The following is a 23,716-nucleotide window of genomic DNA, read 5'->3' as shown; positions in this document are numbered from 1 at the left end:
TTTTTTTTTTGTAATACTATTTGTCTTGGGGTTTTATTCGAGTCCCTCCCTATCAAACCCATCCGATCCTTCTTCAAATCGATCGCCGAGGTTCTTCTACTCTTGATCCTCGTTTCGCCCATTCCGCTCCGCTCGGTATCTTGTCCGGTCTCACTCTCTTCCCCTCTCTCGCTCTAATCGATAAATAGTGAGAACGGTGACCACTCGATCGTCGAGAATAATCAACAGAATATTCGGACGATACAATCATGGCTCGTGTACGGAGAAGGTCCAGTAACCTGGGGGCGGATATTCGGGGAGACACCACCGCTCCCGCCATGTCCACCATGAACGAAGTCAGCCCCATTGAAACCGAAGCGCCTAAATGGGACAAGGTATGAATCTCTTACGACTCGAAGTCGACTTTCGCTGGGGTTCTCCATTCCCCCGCTCACTCCTCCCCCAGGCCTTGCAGAATCAATCCGCCGAGAAACTTTCCAAGCCGCATACGAAGCGCCGCAAGAAGTCCCCGCTCCGTCGCTTCAAGGATGCGTGTCTCAAGCATACTTGGCTTCTGCCTCTCCTCATGCTCGTCGTTCTTTTGTCGCTCTACGCCATCAACCCGACCGAGTCCAATCCCATGCATAGCGCCATCTTCTTGTCTTATCCTCTGCCTCCGAAGGTCCCCGGTGGTCCGATCATGTATGGAAAGGGTCCCAAGGATATCACTTTTGTTTCGTTCTACACGATTGTTCTGTCATTTACCCGGGAATTCTTGATGCAGCGCCTGATCCGGCCTTTCGCCGTCTACTGTGGGATTCGGGGCCGGGGTAAGACTGCTCGTTTCATGGAGCAAGTCTACACTGCGATCTACTTTGGCATCTTCGGTCCATTTGGTCTGTACGTCATGAGCCGGTCGGATATCTGGTATTTCAACACTACGGCCATGTTCGAAGGGTTCCCCCACCGGGAGCACGAAGGGTTGTTCAAGGCATTCTATCTGCTCGAGGCTAGTTACTGGGCCCAGCAGGCGATTGTCCTGATGCTGCAGCTGGAGAAGCCGCGCAAGGATTTCAAGGAGCTGGTGGGACACCACATCATCACTCTGGCTTTGATCGGCTTGAGTTATCGCTTCCACTTCACCTACATGGGTATCGCCGTCTACATCACGCACGACATCTCGGACTTCTTCCTTGCTGTAAGTAACCGAATCCGGTCTACACTTTTTCTGTTCTTCTTGCTGATCGAATTGCCATGCAGACCTCCAAGACCTTGAACTACCTCGACCACATCATCACTGTCCCTTACTTTGGTATGTTTGTGGGGATGTGGATCTACCTTCGCCATTATCTGAACCTCAAGATCCTCTGGGCTGTGTTGACCGAGTTCCGCACGGTTGGACCGTTCGAGCTGAACTGGGAGACTCAACAGTACAAGTGCTGGATCAGTCAGTACATTACTTTTGCCTTGTTGGCCAGTCTGCAAGCCGTGAACCTCTTCTGGCTTTTCCTGATCCTGCGCATCCTGAAGAACTACATCTTCACCAACGTCAAGAAGGACGAGAGAAGCGAAGACGAAGACTCGGAGGAGGAGGAAGTCCCTGTGCCGGACACGAACACCCACGCCACCCTTACTACCGGCGTTGAGGGAACCACCGTGACTGCACGTGGCAAGGAGAACCAAACTCCGCAGGTGCTGATCAACGGCAAGCCCGTCAACTCCAAGAACTGAACTATCATTTCAGGAGTATCTCCATCCCTGTGGAGATTTATGTATCTCCCAATCCACAATCCACTACTCACGTGGACTGTATGAATTTTTCTCATGGGGTTTGCTTATATTGTATGAACGGGAACATTTACGACAGCCTTGTTTGGACCTTGTTCAAGAACAGAATTTTAACATCTTCTTTGCCCCTTTATTACGGAGTATCTATTTTATTTACATTTTTTGTCCGGTGCTTATGTCTACTCGGCATTTTATGTATCCATTTTCATCATCCTTGTTGTTTATTTTTTCCCTTTTCTATTTTAGTCATTCATATGAAAGCATCAAGCCCAAGGCTGCAGCATAGCCAGGAGTGAGACGGGTCCGGATGGACATTATTATCATAAAGTTAACGAGTGTGTTTTCTCATCATCATCGAACCATGATTGAGCGGGGTCCCTGCCACTAAATTCATGGACATAATATAATAATAGAAGATCATTGTTGCTGATTTTTCAACAAAATAAATAAATCAATTAATAAATAAATAAATCAAAGATTAACCAACATCCCCTCTTCACAGTAAATATAATATAACTTGATTATATCATAAGTAGGAGCCCACCCCTTGAACCAGCCCCCCTCCCTCCCATACATACATACTTACTACATCATGCATACAACATGCATGCATACGGAGTAAGTAAGTAACTAATTTAAACCAACTACATGTACGGGAGTACATTCAACATGACCAGTCAGAGCCACACACACATCATAAAAGTACTACGTACTTAGTATCTAAGCCACACCCAACCCAGCCAGCCCATTCCCAATACCCAAAGTAGCGTCGTGCAGCAGCGCACGTCCCCCCTTTCCCTTTCCCTTTCCCCGCCCCCCGCGCCTCCAATATGATGACATCAAGATTAGCAGCCAGTGTAGCTAACTAAATATAGACATGTATTCGACTTGAAGTTAAGATGCTGCTTTTGCTGGTGACTACTACTGCTGCTGCTGCTGCTGCTTTAAAGTTTGGGGACAAGAGAAGAGAGCAAGCTGGATGGAAATTGAGGACCGACGCAGTGTAATATATCTGGTATACTGTCCATGAGCCAGACAAGGCGCTACCTACTAACTTACTATACGGGTAATAGATGCTTCCCCTACAAGAACAATAGAATGCAAATGGTAACGGCACTTTTCATTTACCCAATAAACATATCCCAAAATATTGTATCCAGGTTGATCCATCAGTCATCGCCCAGCAGTGCTGATAGCCTGAAATTTTGTTAGATTAGCCAATACAGTACAGAAATGGTATGGTATGGTATGGTGGTATCGAATGCTCTATTCATAAACTGAGGTAGTATGTTCCCATCGTAAGCGTCATGAGAAGAGAAGATCATGAGTCTTGCATATTGTAGCTTTGGAAACCAATCCACTTTACAGGGTTGGTTCTCTGTTCTTGAGCATCTGGACTCGTCACGTCGACTGCCCCGGAGCGCACTGCTTTGCGGTGTGATGGGCAGGTTAGTTAAACGCGAAAGCCGTGTCAGTAATGCTCGGTTTATTGTTCGGAGCCAGACTCTAGTCGGCCTCCGAGAACAAACAAAAGGTGTGCGCGTGAAGCATGTCAGAGGTCGCTGGTACAATGGCACATCTGGGACAGTTGCTTGTAGTCAGGCAATTGCTGGGAGAATAAGAGAGGGCAAGCTTGTCAGGCCATCATGTCCCCATCCACTTCCAGAGCAAACGCATTAACTGTTTCTGATGGATTGGTTTCCCGATGTGATCGCTCATTCCCTGCTTCATATAATGCTCTATATCTCCTGGCATAACGTTCCCTGTAAGCGCAATGATGGGCATCTCTAGTTCCATTTGCCGTATCTGGCGTGTCGCCTGTACACCGTCCAGCACCGGCATGCCGATATCCATAAGAATGGTATTGTAGGATAAAGGCTGCTGCTTGACCAGTCGAACCGCCTCTGCTCCATCCCATGCTGTATCAATCCGCGCGAAGCCCATGTTCTGGAGAAGCTTGAGCATCATCATTTGGTTGACCAGGTTGTCCTCAACCAGGAGAACGTGTTTGTGAGGAGCAATGTCATGGATCTTTCGCTCGATATCACCGACGTCTTCAACGGGTGTCCCAGTCGTTCTAGCGGGCGGCGTCACGCTCACCCGACGCATCTTGGCCGTGACCCAGAAGACACTGCCCTTTCTCTCAGGATTGGGCCGGTATCCGACACTGCCGTCCATGAGTTCGGCCAAACTCTTGCAGATCGATAAGCCGAGGCCAGTTCCTTGATATCTCTTCGAACCAGACTCGGCGAAGCGTGTGAACGGTGTGAACAACGAGCCAATAGCATCTTCGGGAACACCAACTCCCGTATCCGCAACCTCGGTCCGGATGTTATATACATTGGGGTCCTCCGCATCTTCGGAGAAAGTGGTGTTAATCTTGACGTAGCCCTCCTCGGTGAACTTGACTGCATTGCTGATAAGATTCTGGAGGACCTGACGATACCGCAGCGGATCACCCTCGACCTGGGACGGAAAGTTGGGTGGGATGAAGCTGGTCAGTTTAACGCCGGGTTTCAAAGCGCCCTTGCAGTTACGCACGACCGCGTTTGTGATACTGTCGACACTGAAAGTATCGGGATGTAGAGTGAAAGACCCCGAGGACAACTTGGAATAGTCGAGGACGTCATTGATGACTTGGAGCAAGACGTTGGTCGAATCTTCGATGATAGAGGAATATTCGCGCTGCTGTTCGTTCATGTCCGTGGCCATCAGCGATGTGAGGGCTAAAAGCATGCCGTTCATGGGCGTGCGAATCTCATGACTCATGTTGGCAAGGAAATCAGTCTTCAACCTCGATGACTCTTCAAAGGCCGCGATCATGCGGGCTTCGGCTGCATTGCGTTCCGTCAAGTCGCGGGTGACCTTGGTGAAGCCAATATGGCGGCCCAAAGCGTACATAGGAGTGATCAAGACGTTGGCCCAAAACCTAGAACCATCCTTGCGGTACCGCCAGCCTTCGTCTTCCACTTTGCCCTCCCGAAGACATACCTCCAATTCTTTGCCGGGCTTATCCGCCATGCGATCCTCCAGGCTATAGAAGGTGGAAAAGTGAAGTCCGATGATTTCCTTGGCCGAGTACCCTTTCAGCAGGGCTGCTCCCGTGTTCCAAGTTACAATATGGCCATGTGTGTCGAGCATGAAGATGGCATAGTCCTTGACCGTGTCAAGCAAGACTTTGTAGGTCTCATTGGAGTAAGACCCATGGGATTTGGACACTGATTTAATCTGACGCTTGGAGATATCAAGTGCCTCCAGAACAATGTATAACAAATTAGAGTTTTCAAATATAGGGGTGATGCGAAGAGTATAGCAAGCGCTAGCATCATCTATACAGATTTTGTCGATCGACTGGACGTCCTGCGTCGTGATGGCGGCGCGCAATGCGCCAAACAGAATAGCAATATCTATGGCGGGCAGTATGCGTGGACAGACGTCACAGATGAACCGGCCGAGTAACAGCTCCCTCGATAGCCCGGCGAACGCCACGTGGGAATTAGATACCTCCACTACATGTAATGAAGGATCAAGAATGACGCTGGGAATGGGGGTGTAGCGATATATTCGACCTAGAGCCGCTGGAGATTGCTGCACATCGGTATCGGGCATGTTCTTTTCACGGGGATGCGGCTTGTCATGCTCGTGAGGAGATTGCTTCGACTCGACCTTGAGTTTCAGATGATTCACCTCGTCATCATCCTCATCATCCGGTGGTGTGGTTACCATGGAGAAGTTGACAGGTTGAGCTTGGGGCTTATTCTCGATATCGAGATGGAACAGGCGTTTATTGAGATCCATGGCCACCACATTTGGCAATGAAGATTGTTGCTTTACTCGATCTTGAGATGGTGGGGAAAGGGATCTTGCAACATCAGAACCAGTCAGGTAGGAATAGGGCATGGATATTTTGTAGGGAAATAGAGGACAGGAGAGAGAGGAGGAGGGAGAGGAGGGAGAAAGGGAAGGTAAAGAAAGGTAGAGAAAAGATGTAAGGGAAAAGGAAATATGGAAGAGTGATGAATCCGGAAGGGGGTCAAGGTAAGAAGAAGATAAGAAGAATAGAAGGAGAATGAACAAGACGTTTGACCTAGTAGGATTGGGGATGGGGATGGTATGGTATGGTTTTGGTGTGGCTTTTTCTGGTGTGGAGGAAAGGCAGAGAGAGAGAGGATAGGATGCGGTGGTGGTTTTACTTCACATTACCTTTACTGTATGGATGATGGTGTCAGATGGGCAGTGGGAGGCCCACCGGGATGGGACGAGGCGCACCATCGACGTCAACAGGGAGGGAGCAGAGGATGGGATGGACCAACCAGTGGACGGAAGGTTGGGCCGGTTGTCGCGGGGGAAAGACAAGCTGTGCTCTCACTGGCCACTGCGATCAGCCGCCAGCCCGTGGATCCTTTTAGCAGCAGCAAAAGAGGAGCCAGAGATGGATTGAAGAAGAATGGGAGAGGCTGACTTGAAACTGTAAATCAAAAACAATAATAAAATTATTAAAAATAAGAAAAAGCTGGGAAAATTGCCGTCTTTCTCCCCTTGTGCCTGCCTTTCCCGGGGGATGCGCCTCATTCTGCTCCTCCTCTTGTTTTCTAGTTTGTCCCCATCTGTTGGGGTTTAATTACGCCCTCCGCCATCTCCGGTAGAGACAGAACAGAGAAAGAGAGAGACAAGCAAGTCTAGAAGGTTTAGACAGGATGGAAAATTCTGCGCTCGTTCAAGATTCCGGTTTCAGGGTCTGGAATGCCTGGGTCTTGACCAAGGCAGCGCCCGCTCTTAGCTCTTTTTTCTACCACTAGGCGCCCATTGTTGGTGTACTTTTGTGTTTGTGATTTGCTTCTGAAGGGCTGACCTCATACCATCTGCCCGAATTGTAGATTTGAGGATGCAAAGATGTTTTTTTGGAAGCAGGAAGGAACCTGCGAGAATCTCAATCCGCAGCAGACCGCTAAACTAGTACTTACAATCTACTATTAGTAGGCATTTCAATAGATACTACTCCGTATACACGGACGACTTCCGGCTGGAGAAATTCCCCTTGCAGTGTGGCGTCTGGCAAGTAGAGAAGGAAAGTAAATCGATAGTATGTCATCGGTCGGAAGATTGGAAAAGATTGATGAGTTACTTTGTATGTTCTGTAGTCTTAATTCATGTCTTAGTTAATTATCTATAGGTGGTTGACAAAAGGAATCGTGCAGAACTTCCATAACAGGAGAACTTATGATTTTAGTATCTAGGCAATCTCTTTCGACCTCACTAGTCCACTGATCATGCAACCCAGCCGGCGCCTTTTAATCTATGTCAGACTCACCTACACTCCCCGCTGCCTTTCGTTCGGCTTCAGTGGCTGCTGCACTGCATCGGGATCAGCGACCGGGAAGATCCGCCGATAGAAAAGCAGAAGAAGGCATTTTTAAAAGTACATCGTTTGCTTGACAGAGAACACAGGCTCGATGCATGCATGCATGCATATCGCGCACACACACGGTACGTGAGAGGGATCAGTCGCTATAGCAGGTTTCACCAAGCTTATCGTCCCCTAACCTGGATCTTGTTCCAAGGGACGAGTAGAACTTGCAATCCCGGGTCAAATCCCGCAGACATCCTACTACGGCACTTCGTAGTGGGTAATCAGTATGCTATTATTGTCCAGACTTAAAGACAATGAATGCTTTAGTTGGTGATCCAGAGGTGACACATGACCGACCCAGTTTTCTCCCATCCGCTACAAAAGGACTTGGATCAGGCTTCATGAGCTCGACAACGCACACTAACCGTACTAGTTCAATGCCATCATGTATACATTGCAGGCAGTTGTCATATTGCCAACATACCCTGATGTCATCATATGCCTATTAAGAAAAGTCACCCTGTGCGCCCGGTGGCAACAACAATAAGCAGTAAAAAACAGAGGCCTCCCACGGTTACTGATCTATACTATAATCTACACAGTACACAGTATATGGCCCTACGGGATTGTTACTGCCTCAGTCTAGACTCCACAAATTGTTCATTAAATCATTCCAAAACTCCCGAGCCGTTAATTTCCAAGAATTGGGGGCATGCTGGCACCCACTGCTCCAGTATTGAAGGGACGGTGAACAATGTCTGTGTTGCATGGACAAACCTCGGACCGAGAGACTTCCGTCTACAGAAAAGATCTCGGCTGTCCTCTTTGCCCAGTTAGTCTTCACTGCTCAGCATTGTACACAGAAGTGGATTGTGGTAGTACAGTGTTACAACTAAACGGGACATTGACATTGTCATGTCTTGCGTCAGACAAGGGGGCTTTATATATGCCTAATCATTGCCAATTCTCAACTGGAGCCTATGGTGGCGCAGAACTCAGCCAGGACCACCAGTTGCACATCCACAATGAGCAAATCTGACAATGGCGTTCATGCAAGCTGCATCGCTATCACACTCTGATCCTGATCAGATCATCCCCCCTATCTATGCTAAGAGTAGAATAGAGATAAAGTATGGGCGACCATCTGTCCCATCTCATAGGACCCAAGATCCGGGTGGCACTGGATAACCGCAATAGTTGGTGGAGAGGGAGTGGAGCCGGCGTGGCCGAATTCTTTGTGATTGTGCGAGAGATTGCCATCCCAGACGCCTGGAACCAGCCATGACGGACTTCGAGTCACCAAACAGACTTTTTCCCCTTTCTTTTTGGGCGGCGCGAGGGTACGTCAGTGCCTAGTGGGAAAGCCTGTCTTCTCACCGTCCCCTCGCTCGCCCCAGAAAGAACTCCAGCAGGGGAGTTTATCCCAACTTCATCCTCATCTTTATCGCCTCCAGGCATCCTATCCACCCAGGAGAGCCATTTGAACAGCCCATCTCCAGAATTACCGTCTCTGGCAAGCTAGGGTGCCTGTTAGTGTCGGGCCAGGCCGATGACAAGCTTGCTGGTCGTTGGTTGATTGCAGCGGCGCACTCCACCGTCTCTGCGGCCGATGCTCTCCGGACCAGCCAGAGCCCCTATCTGCTAATTATCCCACGCATCATCCGAGCCGGTCTCGCCGGGGTGCTGTTCCATCCCAGCTTCTAGACGCTTAGCTTGTCTCTCCCACCAGCGCATCCTTGATTAATCCGGGGATCCTTTAGAAGAGGAGAAGGAGGGGACGATGGGGCTGCAGGACACGATGACCGATGAAAAGAAGTCATCGACGATCCAGGTGGGCTAGACCCATATTTCCTTGTCATTCTACATACTATTCATGGTCTACTACTATCTACATCTTCACTATCTTGATCGTGACTGGTTTCATTTCAAATTGGCCCGACTGCTTGTCATCTTCCCCGGAATCCCTTCACGTGGTGTCCCCATCTACATCGTCCGATTCAACCCCCCCCACCTGCATCGTGCATTTACTTTTACGTGAGGCATCATCACATCTGACACATCCACCATCTACCGTTATTGGCTCTCATCTCTTCCCCAATTCTGCAATGCTGATGATCGTCTTCGTGATGTCTAGGAGCCGTCGTTGAATGGGACTAGCGATGCCTCCAGCATTCTGAGCGACACCCGCGCTCAGGATATACTCCCCTATGAAGCCGACGATTCCCCATTTCCTGAAGTGCGCGCGGTCGTCAAGCCGGTTGATGACCGGCAGCTCCCGGTTAATACTGTTCGCATGTGGGTGATTGGTATGGTTTTCACAATTGTATGTTCTCTCCCTCCGACCGTGATGCTGCTGCAACTTGGAGAAGTAAATCGCTCATCAGTCATAGGTCGGAAGTGGCTTGAACCAATTCTTTAGTCTGAGACAACCCAGTGTGACTATTAGTGCTCTCGTTGCCCAGCTCCTAGCATTTCCGGTCGGATGTGCGTGGGCGCAATGGGTGCCCCTGGGCTGGTTCAACCCGGACCGCCATTTCAACATCAAAGAGCATGCCCTGATCACAATTATGTCCAACGTCTCTTTCGGGTCGGCAGCTGCCACTCAAGTGATCGAGGCCATGGTTAAGTTCTACGATATGCCTTCTCATGGAGGATTCGAGATCTTATTGATGATTACTACGCAACTGTTTGGGTTTGGTCTGGCGGGGATGGCCGCACGCTGGCTCGTGGGTCCGGCCACTATGATCTGGCCGCAAGTCTTGTCGAACGCTGCTTTGCTTTCGACCCTGCATTCGCGCCAGAATTTGGTGGCAGATGGCTGGATAATTAGCCGACTTCGGTTCTTTATGATTGTATTTGTGGCTGGGGCAATCTGGTACTTCGCTCCAGGCTACCTCTTCACAGCACTGAGTACATTCAGTTTCATCTGCTGGATCGTACCGGACAATGTGGTGGTCAACCAGCTCTTTGGCCAAAAGACAGGGTTGGGCATGTCCTTGTTGACCTTCGACTGGGCTCAGGTTGTCTACGCCAACCAGAGTCCCCTGTTAGTCCCATTCTGGGCAGGCCTTAACGTTATCGGTTCGTTTGTGCTCTTCTACTGGATCATCTGCCCGATTATCTACTATACCAACACGTGGTATTCGGCCTACCTTCCTCTGCTGAACCCAGATACGTTCGACAATACGGGAAAGCCATATAATACAAGTCGCGTAATGAACGCAGACGGAACATTCAATGTGGAGGCATACCGCAACTATTCGCCCATGTTTCTCCCGGCCGGGTATGCCATGACGTATGGCGTGGCCTTTGCGAATCTGACGGGCATCTTCGTCCACGTCGCACTATATCACGGGAAAGATCTAGTTGAGCAATGGAAGGGTAGGAACGCGAAAGATGTTCATGCCCGGATCATGGACACCTATGAAAGTGTGCCATGGTGGTGGTTTGGCGGCATCACGGTTGTAATGTTTGCGCTGAGCATAGTGGCCAACGAGGTCTGGCGTACGGACCTCCCGGCGTGGGCGGTTCTTCTGGCATATTTGCTACCCATCATATACATCATCCCCGTTGGTATCATCAAAGCGATCACCAATATATCCAGCAACCAACTAAATTTGATCACCGAATTTATCGGTGGCTATGCTTTCCTAGGACGACCAGTCGCAAACATGGCGTTCAAGTTTTATGGCTATGCGGGCGTGTCGCAGGGACTCGAGTAAGTATCGGCATGGTCCGCAGGGAGATAAGAGTTGACAGATGTCTAGATTCGTGGCCGACATGAAGCTGGCGCACTATCTCCATATCGCGCCACGAACGCTGTTTGTCGCGCAGGGCATGGCCACATTGGTCGGTGCCGTTGTTCAATGCGGTGTGACTGTGTTCATGATCACTCGGATCCGTGGGGTCTGTACCCCTGAGGCTGAGGGAGGCTTTACCTGCCCTCATGGCCAGGTAACTTACTCGTCATCCTTGATCTGGGGTAAGTGTCGGCCCGACCACTAAACTTCGTGGCTTTTCCATTAAACTTTTGTCTAGGTGTTCTCGGTCCCGATCGAAACTTCAGTCCCGGCCAGATGTACGGGAATCTGCTTTGGTTCTTCCTTGTTGGACCCGCCGTCGTGGTGATCACATGGCTTCTGGGCCGACGGTGGAAGAAGGTCAACTACCTTTCTTGGCCCGTTGCATTTGGCGCCATGAGCCTCGTCCCTCCTGCGACGGGAATCAACTTTTCTTCCTGGTGGTTGGTCAATGTGATCTTCAATGGGGTTATCAAACGGCGCAAGCCTGCCTGGTGGTCAAAGTATAGTAAGTTGTTCTTGATCAGTCTCGCTCGCGGCCAGTCGCTAATGGAGTTGCTGTAGACTATGTGCTTTCTGCCGCACTCGACTCCGGGGTTGCCGTGTCCACCGTCATTATATTCTTCTGCATTATTTTACCAGCTGGGCCGTTGAAGTGGTGGGGCAACACCGTGTATCGGAATACAGCCGATGCACACGGTGTGCCATATAACAGACTTCCAGATTCGGGATATTTTGGACCTGCAAAGGGGACCTGGCAATAACAGATGAGGGCTTATGAGGCGTTTTGGTTGGATTCAATAACAACTGGATTTCGGGCGGCATATATTTTACCAATCATAAATCTAGAAATAATGTATTTATTAATTTTGATCCATTCCGCGATACAAAATAGTGTCTGAAGATTTCAGCGGAGGAAATGTAGGGGGCGGATGGGTAAACCGGCGTTCGCCCCGAGCCTTGGTTTGTCTCTGTGAGTCTTTCGTGTTAAAGCATCATAACCAGGGAAACCTAGAGGGGGAGGTGGGTTTAGGTTCAGGGATCGGGGGATTCGGGCGGCGGTGTAGATATCCTCCTAAGCAAACCGTCACTGCAATTGCCCGCATTGCAGTTTAACAAATGTGGTGCACCCATCAAAGTTTGAAGAAAGGGAGAGAGATAAAAGAGTCACTAGCAGGATTGATCGACCATTTGGGGCTGAGGGGATAAAGACTAATAAACCTTTTCCCTTCCCACCATTTCTCTCTTAACTAAAGACCAAGACCTTCTTCCCTCGGGTGGATACGCCCCTCTCCCCCCCCGGCAGCTCACTAAGACTAAAGACCGAGCTACGGCTGCAACTCCGTTCAAGTCGCCCAGTTCTTTTCCCATCAATCCAAATCCATCCATCTCATCCCCCACTCAATAATTCCTCCCCCCGGTATGGCCTGCGGTTCGAGCCGCCTTCCCTGGCCTCTTTCTCCGTCCCTTCCACCACCATGACCAACCGTGACCCCGAATTTCGGCATCAGCTGGGCAAATTCCGACTCGATCCCCTACCGATTCCTTCTCATCCTGCATCGCTTCCTCCTCCTCCTCCTCCTCCGCCGCGTCCGGCTCACCCCAGTTCCGTCCCTTCTCCGCAGTCGCTGCCGCCGCCTCCATCCGTGCCGCTTCAGCAGCAACAGCCACTCCCAACAGCACCACCGTCGCTCCCTCCGTCTCATCAGCAGCCCCAGTCTCAACCAACCCCGGCCTCATCGCGATCCTCCCCATCACAGATTCCTCATCCTCGCAGTAAACGAGTATCCACGGCGTGCGACTTTTGTCGGAAACGGAAGAAGAAATGTGACTTTCGCTACCCGAACTGCTCCGCGTGTACTCGCGCCGGTGTCCGCTGTACCATCCCTCCGCCGGGTCCCCAGGTCGCCGCGGCGTCTGTTCCTCGAGATCAGTTGGAAAACCTACAAAACCGGGTACGATGGCTGGAGGAGCTTTTGCGCCGCAAAACAGGCATCTCGGTCGCCGACCGGCCTACGGGGACTGCGCTGGATGGCGAGGGCGACCCGGACTGGTGGTACCAGGTACCAGCCTTGATGATGACTCGCGGGAGTTCAACACATTCAACACCCACAACGACGGCAACAGCGCTGTCCAGCAGCCCTGATCCTAGTTCCACTGCGGTAGGCACCGAGTTGCCTAATGTAGGTGAGTTGTTTCGCGACCAATTGGAGCATCGACGACCCTCCATCGCGCGTCCGGTAGCATCCGCTCCTCGTGTGATGCGGCTCGCCTCGCTTCCAGAGGCGCAATCAGTAGCATCACGATACTTTGATAGTCTGGGTTACCAATACCCTTTTCTCCATCGGGAGGAGTTTATGGCCCAGCTTGATCGCATCTATGCGGGGGAGGTCCCCGCACCGGAGGTTCATCACTCGTATCACATCACCATCGCTACGGCCTTGTTGATCGGATCTGCCGACGAGACACAGGCTGCCGAGTTCTACCATGTTAGCAATGAGACCATGGCACTGGCGTTACAAAACGAAGATCTGGCAGCTGTTCGAGCCCTTTTGAGCGTCGCTGTGTATACAATGTTTGCGACCACGGGCCCCAGTGTGTGGCACATCCTCGGGACTACTTTGCGTCTCGCCACAAGTCTCGGGCTGCATAAAGCCCGTCCAACGGGGAACGTGATAGAAGAGGAGATGGCCAAGCGGGCATTCTGGAGTCTCTACAACCTTGATCGACTAATCGCCAGCACTCTTGGAAGGCCACTTGGAATTGCAGATGAGGACATCTCCATCGGCTTGCCACGGGAATTCAATGACAATTGGACAGAGACCCCGGGGGCTAGTGCCATGACGATTCCTTTGCAGGTGGTGCGCCTGCGTCGGATTTTTTCGCGGATCTACCGCTACTGTAAGTCTTTCCTAGTTTATATGGTGCTCGCCGTGTTCAGTTCCACTGACCGTGACAGTATTTAACAACCAACCCCCACCGCCTCCAACAGAGGTTGCCATCACGCTCAGTCATTTCCGCCAGGAACTAGACGACTGGCGACAGGAAGCGCCGGTGTATGCACCCGCGCTTTTATACTCAACAAGTTACTACGACTATTTATATGCAACGACGCTGCTCCTTATGTACCGACCTAGTCCGCGTAATCCGACCCCCGATGCCACAAGCATCGTGAGCTGCGGAAACGCCAGTATACAGGTCATTCGGTCCTACTGGGACAGCTACTCGCAGGGGAAGCTGAAGTGGATTTGGTTGACCCTCAGTCAAGTTTACTTTGCCGGCATTACAATCCTGTGGTGTCTAAACCACAATCTCCAGTCCGTCCGCGAAGGCCGTGGTGCTGCGTGGAAGCCCGAGGATCAGAGCATGCGACGGGCCATCCAGGCAGTAGTTGTTCTGCTGGAGGAATTTGGCAAGCGACGTCCGGGGGTGGACCGACTGGCGGAGACGTTCCGCAACCAGAGCACGATGATCTTCAGCCATCTGGCGTATCAGCAGGAACAGCAGCAGGAGCAGGAGCAGCAGCTTCAACAACAGCAGCAGCCACAACCACCACCGCCTCCACCGCAACCACAGCCACCTATGCCACAACATCAACCGTTCCTTGAACAGCAGCCGCAGCAACAACCACAGCAGCAGCAGCCACAGCATATTTTAGTAGCACCACCGGTGCCCCTAGCGCCGGTGCTGGATGACGTTCTCCTGGTAAATGGATCGGGGAATATACCCATGATTGACCCGCAACTGGCGGAGCAATTATTCTATTCTTATGATTGGTTCCAGGAGGAGATGGCGACATATTATACCCTTTAGTTGGATTGTTATGACAATTTTTGGAGGCAATTTTCTGTATTTGAGCTTACGGCTGTTGTGGTGTAGAAAAGGTGGAGGCGCATTGCTACCCCGCTGTAGATAAAACCCCTAACAACGCTTATCTTCTGTCAACTCCATCACAACATCTTCATTATCATCATTATCGATCCCCCCAACTATTACCGCAGCCACTCCCCTCATGGCTTCTGAAACACCCAAAGCTCAAGCCTTCCATGGCACCTTCATTCACACACTCAGCTCCAAGCAACTTGAGATCCTTACTGAGACTTTCATCCTCCTCTCACCCACTGGCACCATCCAAGCCATCCACCCATCCACCCCCACAACTTCCATTGCAGATCTCCTTGCAGAATACCACTACTCTGAATCTACTTGCACAGTGACCATCTTGCAGCCTACCGAGTTCTTCATCCCCGGCTTCATCGACACGCACACTCATGCCCCCCAATGGGCCCAGCGCGGCACAGGGCGGGGCATCGATCTACTTACCTGGCTGGAGACCATTACCTTCCGCCACGAAGCCAAACTCGCCGATCTGGAGTACGCCAAGTCGCTTTATGCGTCCTGCGTCCGCGGCGGACTCAAACAAGGAATGACGACTGCCTGCTACTACGGTTCCCGTCATGCACCTGCATCGGTCATCCTCGCTGAAACCTGCCTCAACCTGGGTCAACGCGCGCTGATCGGAAAGTGCAATATGACTCGTCACGCCCCGGACTGGTACCGGGACGCGTCGGTTGAAGACTCCCTCCGCGAAACAGAAGACTTTATTGCTCAAGTTCGGAAACTTGATCCCACACATGGACTAGTGACACCGGTGATTACACCGCGGTTCGCAATATGCTGTGAGGAAGAACTACTGGCTGGGCTTGGGGCTGTCGCAGACCGAAATCGTGACTTGCCCATCCAGACACATTTCAACGAGTCGCGGGGCGAGGTCGACTTTACCAGGTCCTTGTTCCCCAATGATAAGACGGAAACGGAGCTCTATGAGCGGCTTGGGCTCCTGAATGACCGGAGCATCCTTGCTCACTCGATCTATCTCTCCGATGCAGAGATCGAACGTATGGCGGAGCTGCAGTGTGGGATTGCTCACTGTCCTATCCCCAATGTTACGATGGATGAGTTCATGGTTGCTCCCGTGCGGGAGTATCTCCGTCGGGATATTAAAGTTGGCTTAGGTACTGACTGCGGAGGAGGGTATTCAAGCTCCATGCTTGATGTGATGAAGGCTGCCTTTGTGGTGTCAACGGCACGGTGTACAATGACGCAAGGACAGGACCAACCTCTGAGTCTCACGGAGGGGTTCTACATGGCTACTCTGGGCGGAGCGCGGGTATGCGGACTGCAGGAGAAGGTAGGGAACTTCCTGGTGGGTAAGGAGTTTGATGCGCTGCTTGTTCGGACGCAGGAGGAGGGCGTAATGGCGCCAGTGCAGGAGGAAGACGGAGAGCCGACGGTGTTTGAGAAGTTCTTGATGACGGGAGATGACCGCAATATTGGACGTGTGTTTGTCAAGGGACAGGAGGTGCATACTGCGCGTTGAAATAATCGTCATGTATTGACTGCTATATTTATCGATATCTGGAAAGCATTGCGTGTACAATCTCATTGTGAATGGCTCGTTCCTTATAAAAGTAGAGAATCGGGTGGAGACGGGGGTTTGATCCACACCTCAGGCACCGGTAAGGCTGAGCCCGTTTCCGGTTTTGTTTCACAGCCTCGTCCACTGCTTCTCCCTCTCCACTTCTGACTGAGTCTCGCTCCCTCCTCTGCTTTTCCCCCTCCGTGGCAGGGGTTTTAAGTCTGAGCCCCCAACCCTCCTCCCTCAGGATTCTGCCTTCTTTCGTTTACCCACCTCTATCCTTGAGGGAGTCTTCTTATCCTTATTTCCTTTCTTTATGGCCTCCTAATCACCCCTAATTCTAGTCACTCGCGATCGCCGTTTCTTGAAACCCACTCCTCGATAACGGTTCCCTAATAACGGTCATTCATTCGCTTCACCCTTTATTTCCTCACCCACGAACTTCTTAAAGTAATAGCACCATGGCGGAAGAACCTCAGGTCATGTCGATCCAGCAACGGATTGCGGCACTTAAACAAGCGCAAGTTGGTCAAAGCTCAGGAATCGACACCAGCGAGCCTGTGCTTGTCCAGCCCACTCCAATGCCCACCCGTCCAGCTGCTCCCCCGCGACCCAAAACCTTCACCACCAACAATACCAACGACAGTTATAATAACCATGCTGCTGGCAGCAATGGCTCCATCTACAATCGCTCATCCGCCTCGAATGATGCGGTCCCTCCTAGGCCTGTCCCACGTCCCGCTACTGCACCAGCACCGCCCCCAGTGAAACACAAGACACCCCCTCCTTTGCCTGCTCGCAAGCCCTCCGACCAACAACGCCCAGCACTACCACCGCGGAGACCGACGCAACCCTCTCATAAAGGCTCATTGGAGTCTATGGCCTCAGATATATCTAGATCGACAACTACAAGTACCGGGAAGACATCGGCTAGCTCAATAAGTGCAGGCCCTGGCCGCTCCCTGCCCCCCGCTTGGGGCGAGGCTGAGTTGCCTCCATTGCCCCCCAAACGCCAGCCACAACCACCACCGCGGCCGACGCCCACGACGAGAAGTAGTAGCAGTAGCAGCAGGCTATCTCCACCTCGTCCGTCTTTGCCCTTGCGACGGAAATCCAGCCAGAGCAACTACTCTGTGGAAAGCAACGATTCGCAGACTTCCCGGCTGCCTCCTCCACTGCCGTCTAGGACAACAAGTGACAGGTCGCTGACTATCAACGAAGAGGAGGAAAAGAACCCACCGCTACCAGTTCGGAGGCTGCCCCCGCCCCCGCCTTCTAACGATACGCTGGGTAAGCTCAAACAGTCCGGTTTCGCGGCGATCAATAAATCTTTTGGCAGTACCAATGGAGCTGTCAATGAGCCCAGCTCCAATGGCGTGCCCCCGCCTGTCCCCCTGGCATCGCGTCCGGATCTCTCCAAAATCCAAGCTACGAAGCCTCGTTTATATGCTTCCAATGCGCCCACGGTGCCAACACCGGTTGCGTGCCTGAAATGCCGCGACTTCTCAGCTGCCGATGCCCATGCAGCTCGATACCCGCGCACGTCTCTCCCGACACACGACCTGTCCTGGCTGGCGAATGAACTCACGGCACCGTTCCCGTCCCACACGGACAAAGCTCGTGTCATCTTTACATGGCTCCACCACAACATCGCGTATGACGTAGAGGCCTTCTACAATAATCGGGTGAAGAGTCAAACCCCAGCCAATACACTCGCGACGGGAATGGGTGTGTGTGAAGGGTATGCTGGGTTGTTCACTGCGCTTGCTACCCGTGCAGGTATGGAGGCGAAGACCGTCCACGGTCACGGTAAGGGTTATGGATATGTGGCTCCTACTCCTGGATCTCCGCTACCCCCGGTTCAAGGTGGCCATGCTTGGAACGTCGTCAGGATCGACAACGGGCAGTGGAAGCTGATTGACCCCTGCTGGGGTGCTGGGTGCGTCTTTGGCAAGGGGCAGCCTTACCAGCCAAAATTTGACCCGGCCATGTTCACGGACACTAATGATGAGCTGGGGCTGAAGCACTTCCCGGAAGACCGAACGCAGTTCTACCGTGACGATGGACGTCCGGAGATCAGCTGGCAGGAGTACCTTCTGGGTAACCCCAGTTCACCGCTGTGCGTTGAGCAGCCGGTGATCTTTGGGGAGGCGGAGAAGCACAGCATTGGAGTGCGGTCCTACCGCCCGGCTGCCAAGCAGATATCAGTGCACCAGGGAGGACCGGTGCGCTTCCAGTTCGGTCTGATCTGCGAGCACTGGACGCTGGAGTATCACACGCGGGCCAAGCCGGGGTTGTTCCTACTGATGGTGAAAGGCGTGGACGGGCAGAAGGAGGAGAGTCTCGTATTTACACACGTGCGGGGATCCAACCCTAACGGCGGGGGAGATATGTGGTACGTGGACGTTCCGGACTCCAGAATGCTGGGAGCGCCGGGCCAACAGGTGCCGATAGTGGTGCTGACCCGGTTCGGGGATCGAGCGGACTGTCGGGGGCTGACAGCGGAGGAATACCGGACGCAAGTTGGTCGGGTGCAAATGGAGTTTGTCTTCATTGCACAGTGGGATCTGGTGTAAGATGCGGCAAAGGGGGTCGGCATGGGCAGCCGGGTAATTAGGGTTGGCTGCCCTGCATGGGCTGAGTGTCTAGTAGACTAGTGTTTCTTCTTTTGTCTCTGCGTGGCTTTTTTGGCTTTTCCTTCCCCTCTTCTCCCGGCTTGGGAAGGCTTGTGTCTCACCCCCGACAGCGGACATGGTTTGTCCCGACATTTTCCGTAATGATAATGACCCTGGTCGTATATATATACACATATACCGCACATGAAGATGCGATTTTGGATTTGCAGCCACCAGCCTTTGATTGCATTACTCACATCACTTGGTACAGCGGGGACAGCCTGGCTCTACTAGTACTAGTAGTAGTATAATATGGGAGGGAAGCCATTGACGGGCGGAGAAAATCCACGAATCAGCCAAGGGAGCTTGAGTGGATGAGAAAAAATTCAAACGTTAGTAGCCAACGGTGCTGGAATCCAGCACGTTAGAGAGTCCTTGGCGAAGGCTAAAAGGAGGGTACAATGTCGGCTAAATTCTCAGTCCCATGTCATGGTTTAGTTGACCAGGAGTACTACAACTAGTAGGTAGCTACTTACTAGTATCATGTTGGGGTGACTGGGGTCCCCCGCGATTATTGCATGAGGGATTTATCTACTTGGTCATTCGGGAAGCAGCTGGAAGAGAATTTCATAGAATGTCTCAATCACATCATAGCCGACAGGGGATGAGAATCTGGCAAGATGACTGGGGGTAGTAATTAAATCCTTGTGAAAATATGATACGGAGGGGCCCGGGGCGTTTCCATTATCCAAAGCAAATCAATGTTTTCCTGTTCCTGTCTTCTTGTGACTGGTTGTGATAGGATACTTTCCGTAAGATACCCACCCATACTAGCCGGTCTAGGGAAGGTATACCATGGCCAAGACCCTGAAAGTCGAGATTAAGCCTAATTAGGCTCTGGGCCGGGCGAGAGCCTGATTGCCTGAGAGTCGAGTCATGTGCTCTGGGGAAGCCGGTCGGTGTCTCTCCGCAATCTCGAGTTCCCCCGTCCTCCTTCTCCATTTCCCCCCGAACTGGATCTCGTTTGCTCACCTTCACCGAATTTTAGCTATAATCGGTTCATATTAGATAACACCTCTGCATCGACTCAGTTATAGTTACACTGTCGCTGCACCGTCCCCGCTGGCATTGCGTTGCTGGCCTGCAGGAATTTCCCAATCTACTCCGGACTGTATCCCGCCTTGGCCGGGAAAGGGAACAACAATGCCGATCCGCCCAATCCCCGGAATCCTCCACCTCCACCTTCTCTGCCTCCACGCTTACGCTGGATCGCGGCCTCCGACTCTCGGCTGACCCGTCTTCGGTCTTCAGCCTTCAGGGTTGCCTGCCTTGCGTGTCCGATGGCTTTTCTGAACGTGCTGGCCGGCTTGGACCGCCGCCCACGCTTTCAGCCACCTACCCGACTACGGTCACATTCGGCCATCCCGATAAAGACATACCGCTGAAGTCGAGATAGAAACGTGCCGTGCATCGTTCAGGTCGGGTGGATTCTGGATCATTCTCTCGCCCCCTCCCCATGTGCTTCCTGATGGCTCGTTTCATGCCCACTCGACCCTCCAGACCATGTGCTTGCCCCGGTTTTTTCCCATGCGACAGATGGGCTCACGGCCAGCCGACTGACCCATGGGCAACGCCCCCCATGTCAGCTCCTGGTGGACCGCCTTTTGCTGCATGCATCCAATCGCTAGTCCAGCTGGACCTTGACCTAACCGGATATGCCTGTCTCTCCGCTAGTCAGAGGTCGGTCTAATCTCGCCTGGCATGGGTCTGCTTTGCCGTGCTAATCGGGTCGGAACAGTCCCTCTACCACCCTTTAGGTTTGACAATTCAACCGGCCATCATGGCGGTTTTCTGCGTCGACCCCGCGGCATTTGCTCTTGTCTCACTGTGGTTCCTTTCATCTGGTGCCATCCGTTCCCGGGGTTCGCTTTCCTTAAATCCCCCGTCTTTTCCCCGGCTTCTCCTGCGTTCTTCTTTTGCTTTCTTCGGTGGTTCCCCGAGGTTTCTTTTTTTCTTTCCCCCAGAATCTCCTGCCGTGAGAGGAACCAGCTGGCATCATGGCTATCGGCAATCTTTACTTCATTGCGGCCATCGCCGTCGTCGGCGGTGGTCTGTTCGGTTTCGATATTTCGTCGATGTCCGCCATCATCGAGACCGATGCCTATCTCTGTTATTTTAACCAGGCTCCTGTCACTTATGATGATGATGGCACGAGAGTCTGTCAGGGCCCCAGTGCTAGTGTGCAGGGTGGTATCACCGCCTCCATGGCTGCTGGTTCCTGGCTGGGTTCGTTGATCTCAGGTTTCATCTCGGATATCCTTGGTCGTCGTTCCGCCATTCAAATCGGTTCCATTATCTGGTAAGTTCCTGACATCGCTGCACCTTTGGCTCTACTAACCATGCATGTCTGCATAGGTGCATTGGATCTATCATTGTCTGTGCCTCCCAGAACATTCCCATGCTGATCGTCGGTCGTATCATCAACGGTCTGAGTGTGGGTATCTGCTCCGCTCAGGTACCAGTGTACATTTCGGAGATTGTATGTCGACCCTATAATACCTCTGCTGCATGTGGTGCTAACTTTTTAGGCACCTCCAACCAAGCGTGGTCGTGTCGTCGGTCTGCAGCAATGGGCTATTACCTGGGGTATTCTGATCATGTTCTAGTAAGTTCTTGCCCACCATCAGTTGCCGTCCCTCATCTCACACGTGGTCCAGCGTCTCCTATGGCTGCAGCTTCATCAAGGGTACGGCGGCCTTCCGGATCCCTTGGGGTCTGCAGATGATCCCTGCCGTGCTACTGTTCTTGGGTATGATGCTCCTGCCCGAGTCGCCCCGTTGGTTGGCACGCAAGGACCGGTGGGAGGAGTGCCACGCTGTCTTGACTCTCGTCCACGGTCAGGGCGACCCGAACTCTCCCTTTGTGCTGCGCGAATATGAAGAGATCAAGAGCATGTGCGAGTTTGAGCGTCAAAACGCGGATGTTTCCTACCTTGAGCTGTTCAAGCCTAACATGCTCAACCGTACCCATGTGGGTATCTTCGTTCAGATCTGGTCCCAACTGACGGGAATGAACGTCATGAGTAAGTGTCTTCCAAGCCTGTACGGGTGGGTAGCAATACTAACTTTTCGTTCTAGTGTACTACATTACCTACGTCTTTGCTATGGCCGGCCTGAAGGGCAACAACAACCTGATCTCCTCCAGTATTCAATACGTGATCAACGTGTGCATGACCGTGCCGGCCCTAATTTGGGGTGATCAGTGGGGTCGTCGCCCGACCTTCTTGATCGGTTCCCTCTTCATGATGATCTGGATGTACATCAATGCCGGTCTGATGGCCAGCTACGGCCATCCCGCGCCGCCCGGTGGTCTCAACCACGTCGAGGCCGAGTCTTGGGTCATCCACGGCGCGCCCAGCAAGGCTGTCATTGCCAGTACCTACCTCTTCGTAGCCTCATACGCCATCTCCTTCGGCCCCGCCAGCTGGGTGTACCCCCCGGAACTGTTCCCTCTGCGTGTGCGTGGCAAGGCCACCGCCCTCTGCACTTCGGCCAACTGGGCCTTCAACTTCGCCCTCAGCTACTTCGTTCCCCCGGCCTTTGTAAACATCCAGTGGAAGGTCTACATCCTCTTCGGTGTCTTCTGTACCGCCATGTTCCTTCACATTTTCTTCTTCTTCCCCGAGACCACGGGTAAGACCTTGGAAGAGGTCGAGGCCATCTTCACTGATCCCAACGGCATTCCGTACATTGGTACGCCCGCCTGGAAGACGAAGAACGAGTACTCGCGCGGTGCACACATCGAGGAGGTTGGCTTTGAGGATGACAAGAAGGTTGCTGGTGGACAGACTATCCACCAGGAAGTCACTGCTACCCCGGATAAGATTGCTTGAGGTGAAAGATTAGTGGTGTCGATGATGATGGAGGTGGGTGAGCGGAGAGAACATACATGGTAGTTGAAGTATATACAAAAAGGAGCTAATTAGACATGTGTCGGCTTAATGCAAGATGAATAACATATAATTTGTCCACTCGACATACTTGTGCAACATCCTCTGAAAACTTTCTATATTTTCAGCACTTCATACCAGATACTATAACCCCTAATTAGTGGGTACTATTGTCACTCCCTGAGAATCAGGTGATGGCTTCACCGACCCAGGTAAGCGCAGCATTACTCCAGCCAACTTCTACGTTGTGCTCACAACTTTGCACAATCCTGCACAATCCCCCAACTCAAACTAAAGAACATCAATCAATCAGCCACTAGTTGCAAAATTGATCTACTTGTCTAGTGCGATAATCCACTTCTGCATTCTGCTTCCAGATTAAACTTCCAGATTAAACCAAGTACCTGTCGCTAGTGATGTCATCGTGTGAAGCTTACCAACCTATTCTCTGCCCACGAGGTGGAGAGGTTTTATTGACATTATAGTTCTTGAGCAATAGAGACATGACCCACGAGTGGAGTTAAGACGAACTAAACTATTGCTTGTCCAAGGTGCGCTTCGATAGACTCCCGTCTTGAATACTCACGCTGGACTTACTAATATATCCCTGACAATTAACTAGTTAGCTAGCCCATGGCGCAAGGTCATACTTCCGACCTGAAACTCAACAAATTACATCAAATTCCCCCCATAATCAATAAGAGAAGAAAAGGGGACTGACTCTCCCCTGGCGCTCTCAAGACCAACTCCAACTTTCCGCGTGGATTGTCCGACTCCGAAGACAAGCTTTAGTGTCTGGCGCTGATCGCCCGCCGT

General features: G+C 51.9%; 8 protein-coding genes across 8 annotated transcripts; 7 read left to right on the top strand and 1 right to left on the bottom strand.

Annotated features, from left to right (window-relative positions):
* BO85DRAFT_449610 (TLC domain-containing protein) lies at positions 1-2,206 on the top strand. The gene is made up of 4 exons (XM_025660194.1): positions 1-135; positions 189-374; positions 446-1,177; positions 1,240-2,206. Exons 2-4 carry the CDS (start codon positions 249-251, stop codon positions 1,708-1,710), a joined length of 1,329 nt encoding a protein of 442 aa, XP_025515551.1. The 5' UTR covers positions 1-135; positions 189-248; the 3' UTR covers positions 1,711-2,206.
* Positions 2,207-3,195: 989 nt separating this feature from the next.
* On the bottom strand, positions 3,196-6,019 carry fos-1 (sensor histidine kinase/response regulator Fos-1/TcsA). The gene is made up of 2 exons (XM_025655388.1): positions 5,971-6,019; positions 3,196-5,629 (listed from the first exon to the last, which is right to left on the bottom strand). The coding sequence occupies exon 2, from the start codon at positions 5,563-5,565 to the stop codon at positions 3,412-3,414; it is 2,154 nt and encodes a 717-aa protein (XP_025515550.1). The 5' UTR covers positions 5,566-5,629; positions 5,971-6,019; the 3' UTR covers positions 3,196-3,411.
* Positions 6,020-8,398: 2,379 nt separating this feature from the next.
* On the top strand, positions 8,399-8,821 carry BO85DRAFT_488348 (uncharacterized protein; the record flags this gene model as incomplete). The annotated part of the gene is made up of 2 exons (XM_025663526.1): positions 8,399-8,457; positions 8,515-8,821. 2 exons carry the CDS (start codon positions 8,399-8,401, stop codon positions 8,819-8,821), a joined length of 366 nt encoding a protein of 121 aa, XP_025515549.1.
* On the top strand, positions 8,515-11,797 carry optF (small oligopeptide transporter, OPT family). Its single transcript, XM_025665128.1, has 6 exons — positions 8,515-8,948; positions 9,252-9,440; positions 9,508-10,835; positions 10,885-11,099; positions 11,156-11,425; positions 11,482-11,797. Exons 1-6 carry the CDS (start codon positions 8,898-8,900, stop codon positions 11,679-11,681), a joined length of 2,253 nt encoding a protein of 750 aa, XP_025515548.1. The 5' UTR covers positions 8,515-8,897; the 3' UTR covers positions 11,682-11,797.
* Positions 11,798-12,395: 598 nt separating this feature from the next.
* Positions 12,396-14,730, top strand: BO85DRAFT_372086 (putative C6 transcription factor; the record flags this gene model as incomplete). The annotated part of the gene is made up of 2 exons (XM_025656025.1): positions 12,396-13,818; positions 13,877-14,730. 2 exons carry the CDS (start codon positions 12,396-12,398, stop codon positions 14,728-14,730), a joined length of 2,277 nt encoding a protein of 758 aa, XP_025515547.1.
* Positions 14,731-14,929: 199 nt separating this feature from the next.
* BO85DRAFT_372069 (putative guanine deaminase) lies at positions 14,930-16,504 on the top strand (the record flags this gene model as incomplete). Its single annotated transcript, XM_025656022.1, has 2 exons — positions 14,930-16,292; positions 16,407-16,504. The coding sequence occupies 2 exons, from the start codon at positions 14,930-14,932 to the stop codon at positions 16,502-16,504; spliced, it is 1,461 nt and encodes a 486-aa protein (XP_025515546.1).
* Positions 16,505-16,797: 293 nt separating this feature from the next.
* Positions 16,798-18,912, top strand: BO85DRAFT_438721 (uncharacterized protein; the record flags this gene model as incomplete). Its single annotated transcript, XM_025658686.1, has 1 exon — positions 16,798-18,912. The coding sequence occupies one exon, from the start codon at positions 16,798-16,800 to the stop codon at positions 18,910-18,912; it is 2,115 nt and encodes a 704-aa protein (XP_025515545.1).
* A 2,096-nt stretch (positions 18,913-21,008) lies between these two features.
* Positions 21,009-22,843, top strand: BO85DRAFT_488343 (sugar porter family MFS transporter; the record flags this gene model as incomplete). Its single annotated transcript, XM_025663525.1, has 5 exons — positions 21,009-21,310; positions 21,367-21,490; positions 21,540-21,616; positions 21,669-22,033; positions 22,089-22,843. 5 exons carry the CDS (start codon positions 21,009-21,011, stop codon positions 22,841-22,843), a joined length of 1,623 nt encoding a protein of 540 aa, XP_025515544.1.
* Positions 22,844-23,716: the final 873 nt, after the last annotated feature.

This window comes from Aspergillus piperis, assembly GCF_003184755.1.
Source record: "Aspergillus piperis CBS 112811 unplaced genomic scaffold BO85scaffold_9, whole genome shotgun sequence".
Taxonomy (NCBI): Eukaryota; Fungi; Ascomycota; class Eurotiomycetes; order Eurotiales; family Aspergillaceae; genus Aspergillus; species Aspergillus piperis.
The sequence above is the reverse complement of the archived record's forward strand: the minus strand, read 5'-3'. Positions and strand labels throughout refer to the sequence as shown.

What these genes read in the sequence shown, in the direction of transcription:
- optF (XM_025665128.1), top strand. Translation starts at nt 8,898, where the DNA reads ATGGGGCTGCAGGACACGATGACCGATGAAAAGAAGTCATCGACGATC. An exon ending in TTGGTATGGTTTTCACAATT is followed by an intron (nt 9,441 to 9,507) that starts GTATGTTCTCTC and finishes CATCAGTCATAG; the next exon opens with GTCGGAAGTGGCTTGAACCA. An exon ending in GGCGTGTCGCAGGGACTCGA is followed by an intron (nt 10,836 to 10,884) that starts GTAAGTATCGGC and finishes ACAGATGTCTAG; the next exon opens with ATTCGTGGCCGACATGAAGC.
- BO85DRAFT_449610 (XM_025660194.1), top strand. Translation starts at nt 249, where the DNA reads ATGGCTCGTGTACGGAGAAGGTCCAGTAACCTGGGGGCGGATATTCGG. An exon ending in AAGCGCCTAAATGGGACAAG is followed by an intron (nt 375 to 445) that starts GTATGAATCTCT and finishes CTCCTCCCCCAG; the next exon opens with GCCTTGCAGAATCAATCCGC. An exon ending in TCTCGGACTTCTTCCTTGCT is followed by an intron (nt 1,178 to 1,239) that starts GTAAGTAACCGA and finishes ATTGCCATGCAG; the next exon opens with ACCTCCAAGACCTTGAACTA.
- fos-1 (XM_025655388.1), bottom strand. Translation starts at nt 5,565, where the DNA reads ATGGATCTCAATAAACGCCTGTTCCATCTCGATATCGAGAATAAGCCC.